This window comes from Pongo abelii, chromosome 9, assembly GCF_028885655.2.
Source record: "Pongo abelii isolate AG06213 chromosome 9, NHGRI_mPonAbe1-v2.0_pri, whole genome shotgun sequence".
Taxonomy (NCBI): domain Eukaryota; kingdom Metazoa; phylum Chordata; class Mammalia; order Primates; family Hominidae; genus Pongo; species Pongo abelii.
This window is the reverse complement of record NC_071994.2, coordinates 2,155,202-2,165,960: the sequence shown is the minus strand read 5'-3', so window position 1 is coordinate 2,165,960 and position 10,759 is coordinate 2,155,202. Positions and strand designations below refer to the sequence as shown.

Here is a 10,759-nt window from a genome sequence, read left to right as displayed (position 1 = left end):
TGAGCAGCGACGGAACTGGGTTTTGTGGGATGCCCAGGGGCTCACCCGGATAAGAGGTGGGTGAGGAATGACACTGCAAACTGGGGATCACAGAGCCCTAAATCCTTCTGGGGCAGGAAGTGGGAAGCGTTTGGGGGGGGTCTTCCCTTTGCTTTGACTGAGCACTCAGCCTGCCTGCAGAGGGCAGCGAGGAGCCGCCGAAGGGTGTGGAACAGGGATGCCATGGCTGAAGCAGTTTTAGGAAAGGTCCCAGGGGCTATTGTTGAAGAGAGAACGGGGAGGGGGGAGTCCCACAGCTGACAGGAGCAGAGTGGGCCCTGAGAGATGCCAGCTCTGGGTGCCACAGTGACCAGCCGGCGTAGGCCTTCGAGAAGTCAGGGAGCATCCAGGGCTTCTGGCTCCTGCTGGGCCCAGGGTGTCATCTTGGGCTGCCAACACCAGAAAGCCCAGCAGATACAGGAAGCCCCAAGCCCTGTCGGAAATGGTTCTTCTCCAGGAGGGACAGCGGTGGCAGCGTTCAGCCGCAGGCCATGCACTCTGGGGCCACGTCCTTCCCTCTGTACAGTCCACCATTGTCAAGGCGGGCTCTGGACATCTCTGCTGACCCCAGAGGGATGAGGAGGCCTCCCCTTCCACCAGAAGGGCCAGAAGCCACCCTGGACAGGGGCGTCACTCTCCCTGGGTGGGGCAGCGGCTGCGAGAAGGAGATGCCAGTGGGCGTGGGGTAGATGCGGGTGCCTGCGGACTGCGGGGCGGACACGGAACTTGGGGGAGGCTCTAGGCTGGGGTTGTCCTCAAGGAAGTTCTCAGGTCACCCCAGGGTCACCCTTGCCCCAGGGCCTGGTGGGGTAGAGGAGAAACTGCAAAGGTCTCTCCAAGGGGAAGGGTATCAGGGCCCTCAGCACTGAGGGACGTGCGTGCTCTTCAAAGAAGGGGCCACAGGACCCCGAGGGAAGCCAGGAGCTAGCAGTGGGCCATACAGGGGCTGAGTGGGGTGGGTGGAAGCCGTCCCTGGCGTGCTATCCTGGCCCTGGTTGCCCTGGCCACCCTGGTGGGGACTGTGATGCAGGAGGTGGCAGCCATTTGGAAACGCGTGGTGTCTCCTTAGAGATGTTTTCTCCAGCCTCCCAGGGTCCTCCACACTGGACAGGTGGGCCCTCCTGGGACATTCTGGACCCCACGGGGCGAGCTTGGGGAGCCGCTGCAAGGGCCACACCTGCAGGGCCTGGGGGCTGCGGGCAGATGGCACTCCTAGGAACCACGTCTACGAGACACACGACCTGGAATCTTCTGGAGAAGCAAACAAATTGCCTCCTGACATCTGAGGCTGGAGGCTGGATTCCCAGTCTTGGGGCTTTCTGGGTCCGTCTGCCACGAGGGTCTGGTGTTCATTAAAAGTGTGCCCCTGGGCTGCCAGAGAGCCCCTCCCTGTGTGGTCCCTTGAGGGCTGTGGGGCCAAGGGGACCCTGGCTGTCTCGGCCCCCCGCAGAGCATGAGCCCCTGGTCCCCGCAAGCCCGCGGGCTGAGGATGATTCAGACAGGGCTGGGGAGTGAAGGCAATTAGATTCCACGGACGAGCCCTTTCTCCTGCGCCTCCCTCCCTCCCTCCTCACCCACCCCCGCCTCCATCAGGCACAGCAGGCAGGGGTGGGGGACGTAAGGAGGGGAAGGTGGGGGACCCAGAGGGGGCTTTGACGTCAGCTCAGCTTATAAGAGGCTGCTGGGCCAGGGCTGTGGAGACGGAGCCCGGACCTCCACACTGAGCCATGCCCACCCCCGACGCTACCACGCCACAGGCCAAGGGCTTCCGCAGGGCCGTGTCTGAGCTGGATGCCAAGCAGGCAGAGGCCATCATGGTAAGAGGGCAGGTAGGTGCCCGGCGGCCGCAGTGGACCGGAGCCCAGGGCTGGTGCCAGCTGCCTCTGCCACTCCCCAATCTGGCTGGCAGCCCCAGGCTCAGGGTCCACGCAAACCCCTGGGACCCGGCGTGGATGTGGAGTCCTGGGCACAGCGGCATCCCCTGTGCCTGGTGTTTGAGTCCCTGTTGGGGGAGGGTGAGGTGATGCCCGTCCCTGTGTGTGCCCCTCTTAGGCCGACCTCCCTCGGGGGTTGTGTGGGTCCCTGTGTCTTGTTTCATCTTGAATCTTAACCATGGGAACGTGGAAACAAATCCATCCAAAAAATCCCAGATGGCCAGAGGTCCCCGGCTGCTGCACACAGCCCCCACCCTACGCCCACCTACCCCGGACTCCCTCCGCCCCAGCTGCCCTGGTCAGCACCCCAACCAGCCTGCCTGCTTGGGGAGGCAGCCCCAAAGCCCTTCCCAGGCTCTAGCAGCAGCTCATGGTGGGGGGTCCTGGGCAAATAGGGGACAAGTCCAGATTCAAAAGGTGTCTGGGCTCCGGGGCGATTCCCATTGGCCTGTTCCTCCCTTATTTCCCTCATTCATTCCTTCATTCACCATGGAGTCTGTGTTCTCTGTGACCTGCACTCGGAAGCCCTGCGTATAGGGGACTGTGTGGGCCAGGCTGGATAATCGGGAGCTTTTCAGCCTACAGGAGGGGTCTTCAGTGCCTCCTTGGGCACTCAGAACCTTGGGCTCCCTGGCACATTTAAAATGGGTTTTTATTTATGGACCTTGATTGAAACGTGGTGTGAGTAGTAGCAGTGTCATTTCCAGGTACCTTCTCAGGGACACAGGGCGCCCTCCCCCGTCCTCCCCCACCAAGCTCCCCATCAGGCGTCCCCTCCCCAGGGGGCCCCGGGGCCCAGCCTCACAGGCTCTCCATGGCCTGGAACTGCAGCCCCAGCTGCATCCTACACCCCCACCCCAAGGGTAAGAGGGGATTCTGGGAGGGGCTTCTGCTGCTCCCCTTCACATTCCACGACCCTGGAAGCTCAGGATGAAGCTGATTCTTCTCTTACAAGGGGCCCAGAGCCTTCCTGGGAGTTCAGCTCCAAGGGATGAGCCCCAGGTGTCTGCCAAGTTCCCCTCTGTCCAGGCCTGGGACGGCTCTGGGATCCATGGGTCAGAGGCGCTGAGCCCAGGGACATACACCTGCACCCAGAGCTATGACAAAGGGTGGAGGGATGACAAGGCAGCCAGGAGCAGGCACCTGCGGGGTGGCACAGAGGGGCAGGGCCTGAGGACAGGCGTCCTGATGGGAGTGTGAGAAAGGGTCCCCTGTGTGGGAGCTAGGAGGGTAGGGGGGTTGTTCAGTGGGGCCCTGTGGGGGCAGCTCCTTCCTGAGCTGCCGTTCCCTCCCTGGCAGCCGATGCCACTGTCCATCAAGACATCGCCCTCTTCCCATCACTAATCCAGTTAGCGCCTGGCCTGGGGATGAGTGACACAGCGTCTGTGTCTGTCTACTCGCCACAGAGTGGGGAGCAGGCGAGCACCCTCCCAGCCCCCACTCCTCCCCCACCACCACCGCTTCTGGCTGGGCTGCCCCCACTGGGAAGGGCGTGCAATGCCCGCAGGCACCTGGGCTAGCGTCCGCCCCAGCAGGCACACAGTAGGCGCTCAAAAACGTGCTCTCATCCCCGGCCTCTGTGTGCCATCAGCGATGCCCGACTGTGGGACCAGCTCTGGGTGGGAGTCCCTGGGTCTCAGCAGGTGGAGGAGGCATGGGTGCCCCTTGTCCCCACAGTCCCCGCGGTTCATTGGGCGGAGGCAGAGCCTCATCGAGGACGCCCGCAAGGAGCGGGAGGCGGCGGTGGCAGCGGCGGCCGCTGCAGCCCCCTCGGAGCCCGGGGACCCCCTGGAGGCCGTGGCCTTTGAGGAGAAGGAGGGGAAGGCCGTGCTAAACCTGCTCTTCTCCCCGAGGGCCACCAAGCCCTCGGCGCTGTCCCGAGCTGTGAAGGTGTTTGAGGTGAGCTGGTGGCCTTCCTGTCCCTGGGGCAAGTTCACCTGTGGGTGGGGCTGTGTGGGCTGAGTTCCTGACCCCTCTATAGCAGAGGTGCAGCTGCCCAGGCCCCCGAGGCCGGCACAGGATGCAGCGGGGGAGTCTCAGGCCTCAGCTCAGCCCCCATGGCATCTAGCCACACCCCCGTGTTTTTGAGGGATCCTGAGCCCACCCCTAGGGCTGAGGCCACCAAGCTCCACTGTGCCTCTTGCCTTGCCCATCCCCTGGATCCCCCTCACTCACCATTTCACACGTGGGGGGCTCCCAGCAGGGCAGCATGAGAGGCAGGGGCAGGGCAGCGTGCCCTCTCCCACCCACCCAGCACAGCAGCTGAGGGGACCACTGATTGCATTAGTCACTCCGGCCCCACTGTGCCCCGGGGGGCAGGTGACCCAGCTCCCGGAAGAAGCTCCCAAATGACATTAAAGCCAGACTCCCCGCCCCCCAGCTCCCAGAGCCAGCTTTGTGGCCCGAGGGCCACTGCGACCCACCGCCCTTGTTGCTAGGCAACAGGAGGTGGGGGTGGAGCGGACCCTTCCGGCCAGTGTCCTGGATGCTCAGGGGCCAATGAGACTCAGGGCCCATCCTACAAACCTGGATGAGGCCACCAGGGTTGGGGGCACCTTCTGACCAGTGGCTGAGGAGCCGGACTGTGTGGCATGGCCTTGGGAAACACACACACAGCTGCCCAGAAGCAGGTTAAGCCTCAAGCTGTGACAACTTCTGGTTAGGCATGTGACACAAAACCCAGCTTGCCAGTGGAAAACCCTGGCCTGGTGACCGACAGCTGACCTGAGCCTGGAAGAACGGGATCTGTGTGCTGCTAGCACAAAAGTCAAGGGCAGGGCCTGGCCAGCCAGCCAGATGTGCCTCCTGCCCCTCCACCCCACCCTCTCTCTCCATCTCTGTCTCTTTCTCCTCTCTCTCTTCCTGCTTTTGCTCCCTAAGACGTTTGAAGCCAAAATCCACCATCTAGAGACCCGGCCTGCCCAGAGGCTGCGAGCTGGGGGCCCCCACCTGGAGTACTTCGTGCGCCTCGAGGTGCCCCGAGGGGACCTGGCCACCCTGCTCAGTGGTGTGCGCCAGGTGTCAGAGGACGTGCGCAGCCCTGCGGGGCCCAAGGGTGAGGCGGTTTTCTGTCCTTGAGTGCCACCGAATGACCTTGAGAGGCTGGGGTGCAGAGGCTCCTGCAGGGGGAGCCCACAGTGACCACGTGGTGGTGGCCTGGTTCCCTCTCTGCGGGCTCCACTCCGCCCCCCGTTTTGCTACACATCTGTGTCCGGGCCTGGGGCCACTCCAGGATCCCCCCGCAGCTATCACAGCCCCGGCTGCCTCTGCCCCCCGGAAGTCTTGTAGGGGAGGCTGCTTCAAGGTGGGTGACACAGCCCCACGGCTCTGAGCTCACCAAGCTCTCTTCCTCCATCCGCCATAAAGTCCCCTGGTTCCCAAGAAAAGTGTCAGAGCTGGACAAGTGTCATCACCTGGTCACCAAGTTCGACCCTGACCTGGACTTGGACCACCCGGTGAGTGGTGCGCCCTCCACTCAGGCCTCCTACCCCTGATCACATCACCTACCCTTAGCCCAACCCTGGACAGGAGTCTGTCGGCTTCAGGAGCCCCCGTGGCCTGTGCCCCCACCCCAGCACACCCTCCTGAGCCGTGCATCCCCTCTGCCCTCAGGGCTTCTCGGACCAGGTGTACCGCCAGCGCAGGAAGCTGATTGCTGAGATCGCCTTCCAGTACAGGCAGTGAGGGGCCCCTGCGCTCGGGACACAGACTCCGTCCTGCAGGCTGACGCTGGACCTGGGAGGTGGGAGGGAAGGACAAAGGGGAGGACCCATCTTGTCACCAGCATCAGTGCCTCCTGCCAGGCAGCTCTGCTCCAGGGCTTTCCATGTCCCCAAATCCCAGTGGGGAAACTGAGGCCCAGGGGGGCTAGAGCAACCCGCCGAGGCCGCACAGCCGGCTCACGGCACAGTCAGCCGGGGTGCACCCTCTTGTCCATCCTCCAACCCAAAGGCCTTGCTGCACTAGGCGGGTGTGGACCTGTGCCCAGTGAGGCTCCCTCCCTCCCTCCTGCCCTTCTTACTCCCCGAGGGGACCTGCTGACCACTGGCCCCCTCCCCAGCGGCGACCCGATTCCCCGTGTGGAGTACACCGCCGAGGAGATTGCCACCTGGTGAGACCCCTGTGCAGCTAGGGGCTGGGGAGGAGCCCGGGGGATGCCTCCTGGAATCCTGGCGTGTGAGGGCCGCCTCCAGGGACCTTGGCACAGCAGGAGAGACTGACTAAGGCCAGGAAGAAGAGGGACTTGCGGGGCTCAGAATGTTGGGTTGGGAGGAAGAGGCTACCCAACCTGACGGGCCATCCCCTGTGTGCTGAGGGACCGCCCCTCATGGCCCCCTATCCCCTGGGATTCCCTGAAGCCACCAGCAAAAGCCCCTCCCTGGGGCCTGGGTCTTCAGGGGTCCCCAAGAGGCCTGCGTTGGTAGGGTCTCAGGCAGGCAGAAGCACCGACAGCTCAGGAGGGGCTTCAGGGAAGGGGGTTTCGGGCACTGGGGTGGGGCATTGGAGGGCCCTGAGCCCGGCTGCCCGCAGGAAGGAGGTCTACACCACGCTGAAGGGCCTCTACGCCACGCACGCCTGCGGGGAGCACCTGGAGGCCTTTGCTTTGCTGGAGCGCTTCAGCGGCTATCGGGAAGACAATATCCCTCAGCTGGAGGACGTCTCCCGCTTCCTGAAGGGTGTGCCCAGACGGGAGGGGCGCAGAGCCGGGGGGCCGGGGATGGTCAGCCACGCGCCCCACCCCAGCGCGGCTCCAGCCCGTCCCGGCTTGGCAGTGACCAGCGTGGCCCCTTGCAGAGCGCACGGGCTTCCAGCTGCGGCCTGTGGCCGGCCTGCTGTCCGCCCGGGACTTTCTGGCCAGCCTGGCCTTCCGCGTGTTCCAGTGCACCCAGTATATCCGCCACGCGTCCTCGCCCATGCACTCCCCTGAGCCGTGAGTGCGCGCCCTGGCTGCCAGCCCGAGGGTGGGGGGTGCGACGGGCGGCCCCTCAGGCCCCTTCTCCCTCCTATGAGCAGGGACTGCTGCCACGAGCTGCTGGGGCACGTGCCCATGCTGGCAGACCGCACCTTCGCGCAGTTCTCGCAGGTACGCTGCGGCCTCGGAGGGAGCCAGGGTCACCCAGGGGCTGGCTTGGCGCCGGGGGCGGGGGCGTCGATGTGCGGTTGGGTGAAGTGTGCTGTCTGCTCCTGGGCCCCGCCAAGGAGGCTCAGCGCCCCAGGGTCGCGCGGCATAGGGCGGGGCTGGAGCGGAGCCTCCCACGGCCTGTGCTGCCACCTGCCGGCTACCTGGGAACGGCGCACACGGGGTTAGGAATATGGTCAAGGAGGGCTGCCTGGAGGAGGAGGCCCGGTGGAGGTGCGGATCCTGGGTGGCCAGGGAAGGTCTCTGACGCCTGGGAAGTGTCCCAGAGACCCCTGGAGGGGCTGCTGACACCCCTGGCGCCCCCACCTCGAGCACGACCCAGGGCTGCCTCTCCCCATCCTTCATCCTCCTCCCCGCTCCACAGGACATTGGCCTGGCGTCCCTGGGGGCCTCGGATGAGGAAATTGAGAAGCTGTCCACGGTGGGTTGACCCCTCCCTGCAGGGCCCGGGGTGTGGGTTTGGGGGTTCCGAATCCAGGCCTCGCCCTCCTGCCGTCCAGGCTGAGGCCTCCCCTTCCACCCACAAATCGTGACTCTCACCCCGGCCTGCCTGCGTCCCGGCCTGGCCTCCCTGGGGGTGGTTGGTGTCCTGGTCACGGGTGACCAGGGGCTGCCCGGTGGGCAGCAGCTGTCTCTGGGCTGATGCTGCCCGGCTTCCCCGCAGCTGTACTGGTTCACGGTGGAGTTTGGGCTGTGTAAGCAGAACGGGGAGGTGAAGGCCTACGGCGCAGGGCTGCTGTCCTCCTACGGGGAGCTCCTGGTGAGAGTCTCTCCTTGCTGCAGCCCCCAGCAGAGGGGCAGGGCTGGGGGACAGTGCAGGGAGGGGACAGGCTCCCAGTGGGAGGAAACTGAGGCCTGGGCCTCCAGGACTCAGGCTGTGTTTGGGAGAAGGCTTGTCTCTGCCCAGTCCTCACCCCCACACTATCCCAGGCCTCCGAAGGCCCGGCGGGGGAGGTGGGGGTGACTCTGCCCAAGGAACCCACCCAGCGTCAGGCCACGGTGCCGCAGTTCCCTTGGGGACCTGGGTGCAGTGGAGTCAGTGATGCCATTGGCCTCCTGCCAGCATTGCCTGTCTGAGGAGCCCGAGATTCGGGCCTTCGACCCTGAAGCTGCGGCCGTGCAGCCCTACCAAGACCAGACATACCAGTCAGTCTACTTCGTGTCTGAGAGCTTCAGTGACGCCAAGGACAAGCTCAGGTGGGCTAGGCTGCTAGGGCAAGCCCCCCACGGTGCCCCCAAACTGGGCCAGCCAGGCCTTCCTTCTGGCCTTGAGCAGGGCTGGACCTGTGAGCCCAGGTCACAGATGAGAAAACCGACCCCTGGTTGCAGCAGCCCCCACACAGCGGGGACACCATCCGTGAGAAGGACCCCAGCGTCGGGGGAGGGGCAGACCTACAGTACTGGGGGCTGCTGGGTGGCCGGGTCAAAGGCAGTCTTGGAGGTGCTGGCAGAGCCTGAGCTTTGTGAGGAGGTCCTGTGGAACATGTCCCGGCCCCCTGCCCTGGGATGGGGAGAAGTCAGGGGGGATAGAGAGAATCAAGGTGGGGAGCAGGGCGGGAGTGGGGTCCCCAGGGCTGGGGGCCTTTGGTGCAGTGACCAGAGTGTCAGGAGAGGGGAGCAAAGCCCACTAGCCTCATCCTCATAAAAGGTCTCATCATTTTCCCTCCAGCCTCTTGTTGTGCACTGGGGAAACTGAGGCCAGGGGCTATGTGCCCAGCGGACAGGGGTGCTGAATTCCACCCACAGGCTTAGGGATATGGTCAAGGAAAGCTTCCTGGAGGAGGCCCAGTGGAGGTGCAGGGAGGGATGGGGTGCCTGGCAGAGTCTCTAGTGGAAAAGGCGCCTAGCTTATCTCCCCCATCAACCCCCTCACCCAGCCCTGGAAGAGGCCTCAGTGTCCCGCCTGTGACCAGGCAGCTCAGAAAAGCCCTGGGAGCTCTGAACCACTGTGAGGGTGGAAACGCGGCCCCTGGCCTCCCCTCTCCTGGAGGCTGCAGACTCTGCCCGCCAGTTGACGAGGGCTCTGCCGCTCTCCTCCCCAGGAGCTATGCCTCACGCATCCAGCGCCCCTTCTCCGTGAAGTTCGACCCATACACGCTGGCCATCGACGTGCTGGACAGCCCCCAGGCCGTGCGGCGCTCCCTGGAGGGTGTCCAGGACGAGCTGGACACCCTTGCCCATGCGCTGAGTGCCATTGGCTAGGTGCAGGGCACCCCCGAGGGCCCTTCCCAACCTCCCCTGGTCCTGCACTGTCCCGGAGCTCAGGCCCTGGTGAGGGGCTGGGTCCCGGGTGCCCCCCATGCCCTCCCTGCTGCCAGGCTCCCCCTGCCCCTGCACCTGCTTCTCAGCGCAACAGCTGTGTGTGCCCGTGGTGAGGTTGTGCTGCCTGTGGTGAGGTCCTGTCCTGGCTCCCAGGGTCCTGGGGGCTGCTGCACTGCCCTCTGCCCTTCCCTGACACCGTCCGCTGCCCCAGTCACCGTCACAATAAAAGAAAGTGTGATCTCTGCACCTGCCTGGCCCCACGTCTGTGCCGCAGAGACAGACCCTGGGATCCTCAGGCTCCCACACCCCCACCCCAGCCTCACTCAGAGGTTTTGCCCTGGCCCCCTCCGTCCTCTGGGAGATGGCTGGCTGCCCTGGCCAGGCAGCTGGCCCCTCCAGGCCTGGTTGCCCCGCTCACCCTGAGGCCCCGCCCAGCTCTGAGCCCCAAGCAACTCCAGAGGCTCAGGCACCCTGGCCGAGCTGCCCCATCTCCGTGGGGTGCCCTCCCAAGGTGGGAAGCCAAGTGGGAGCAGGGGTCACAACTGTGCTGGCTGGGGGTAGTCTCAGAGGTGGGCCTGCAGGCCTAACCCTCCCTGCTGACGGGGCTCCCAGCCCTTGAGAGGAGCAGGGATGGAGGAACAGCTGCCCCAATGCCCTCACCCACCCGGAGCAGGCCCTGCGAACCAAGGGGGACCTCAGCGTGACCCCCAGCATGTGTGCTGATGGGGAGGGTCTGGCTGAGCTGGTGCCCAGGCAGATGGTCTGGGCCTGTCTCCCCAGCAAGGCAGGCAGGGGGCTGGATTTCAGACTCTGTAAGATGCCCCCGGCTTACCTGAGGGGCCTGGACATTGCCCTCCAGAGAAAGCACCCAACACCCTCCAGGCTTGACCGGCCAGGGTGCCCCCTTCCTACCTTGGAGAGAGCAGCCCCAGGGCATCCTGCAGGGGGTGCTGGGACACCAGCTGGCCTTCAAGGCCTCTGCCTCCCTCCGGCTACCCCACTACACCCTGCTGGGATCCTGGATCTCAGCTCCCAGGCCGACAACCCTGGCAAACTCCTACTCATCCATGGAGGCCCTCCCGGGCATGGCAGTCCTTCCCAGCCTGGCGGTCTGTTCCTCACACACCTTGTCGGTGCCCAGCCCCCGAGGTTGCAACTGGGGGTGTCTCTGAAGGGCTGTGAGCCCCAAGGAAGCCCTGGGGAAGTGCCTGCCTTGCCTCCCCCCGGCCCTGCCAGCCCCTGGCTCTGCCCTCCTACCTGGGTTCCCCCCATCCAGCCTCCCTCCCTACACACTCCTCTTAAGGAGGCACCCACGTCTTCTCCAGCTGCCGGGCCTCAGAGCACGGTGGTGTCCTGGGGCAGCCACCACATGTCCTGCTGTGGC

The 10,759-nt window shown here is 65.0% G+C and overlaps 1 protein-coding gene across 3 annotated transcripts; it reads left to right on the top strand.

The window, feature by feature from the left end:
* The first annotated feature begins 1,726 nt into the window (after positions 1–1,726).
* On the top strand, positions 1,727–10,751 carry TH (tyrosine hydroxylase). Of its 3 annotated transcripts, XM_024254901.3 has the most exons (14): positions 1,727–1,868; positions 2,756–2,836; positions 3,651–3,872; positions 4,854–5,028; positions 5,340–5,428; positions 5,586–5,653; positions 6,034–6,084; positions 6,504–6,649; positions 6,768–6,903; positions 6,987–7,056; positions 7,478–7,534; positions 7,778–7,873; positions 8,177–8,310; positions 9,156–10,751. In XM_024254901.3, the coding sequence occupies exons 1-14, from the start codon at positions 1,767–1,769 to the stop codon at positions 9,313–9,315; spliced, it is 1,587 nt and encodes a 528-aa protein (XP_024110669.1). In that variant the 5' UTR covers positions 1,727–1,766; the 3' UTR covers positions 9,316–10,751. The 3 variants fall into 3 exon arrangements, with proteins under 3 accessions (XP_024110669.1, XP_024110672.1, XP_024110671.1); XM_024254904.3 differs by lacking the exon at positions 2,756–2,836 and having other exon boundaries at positions 1,727–1,856; XM_024254903.3 differs by lacking the exon at positions 2,756–2,836.
* The last annotated feature ends 8 nt before the right edge of the window (positions 10,752–10,759 follow it).

Bases quoted from the DNA above. Each gene is read 5' to 3' on its own strand.
- TH (XM_024254901.3), top strand. From the start codon at position 1,767: ATGCCCACCCCCGACGCTACCACGCCACAGGCCAAGGGCTTCCGCAGG. The intron at 5,654-6,033 runs GTGAGGGGCCCC...CCCCCTCCCCAG, and splicing joins ATCGCCTTCCAGTACAGGCA to CGGCGACCCGATTCCCCGTG. The intron at 8,311-9,155 runs GTGGGCTAGGCT...TCTCCTCCCCAG, and splicing joins GACGCCAAGGACAAGCTCAG to GAGCTATGCCTCACGCATCC.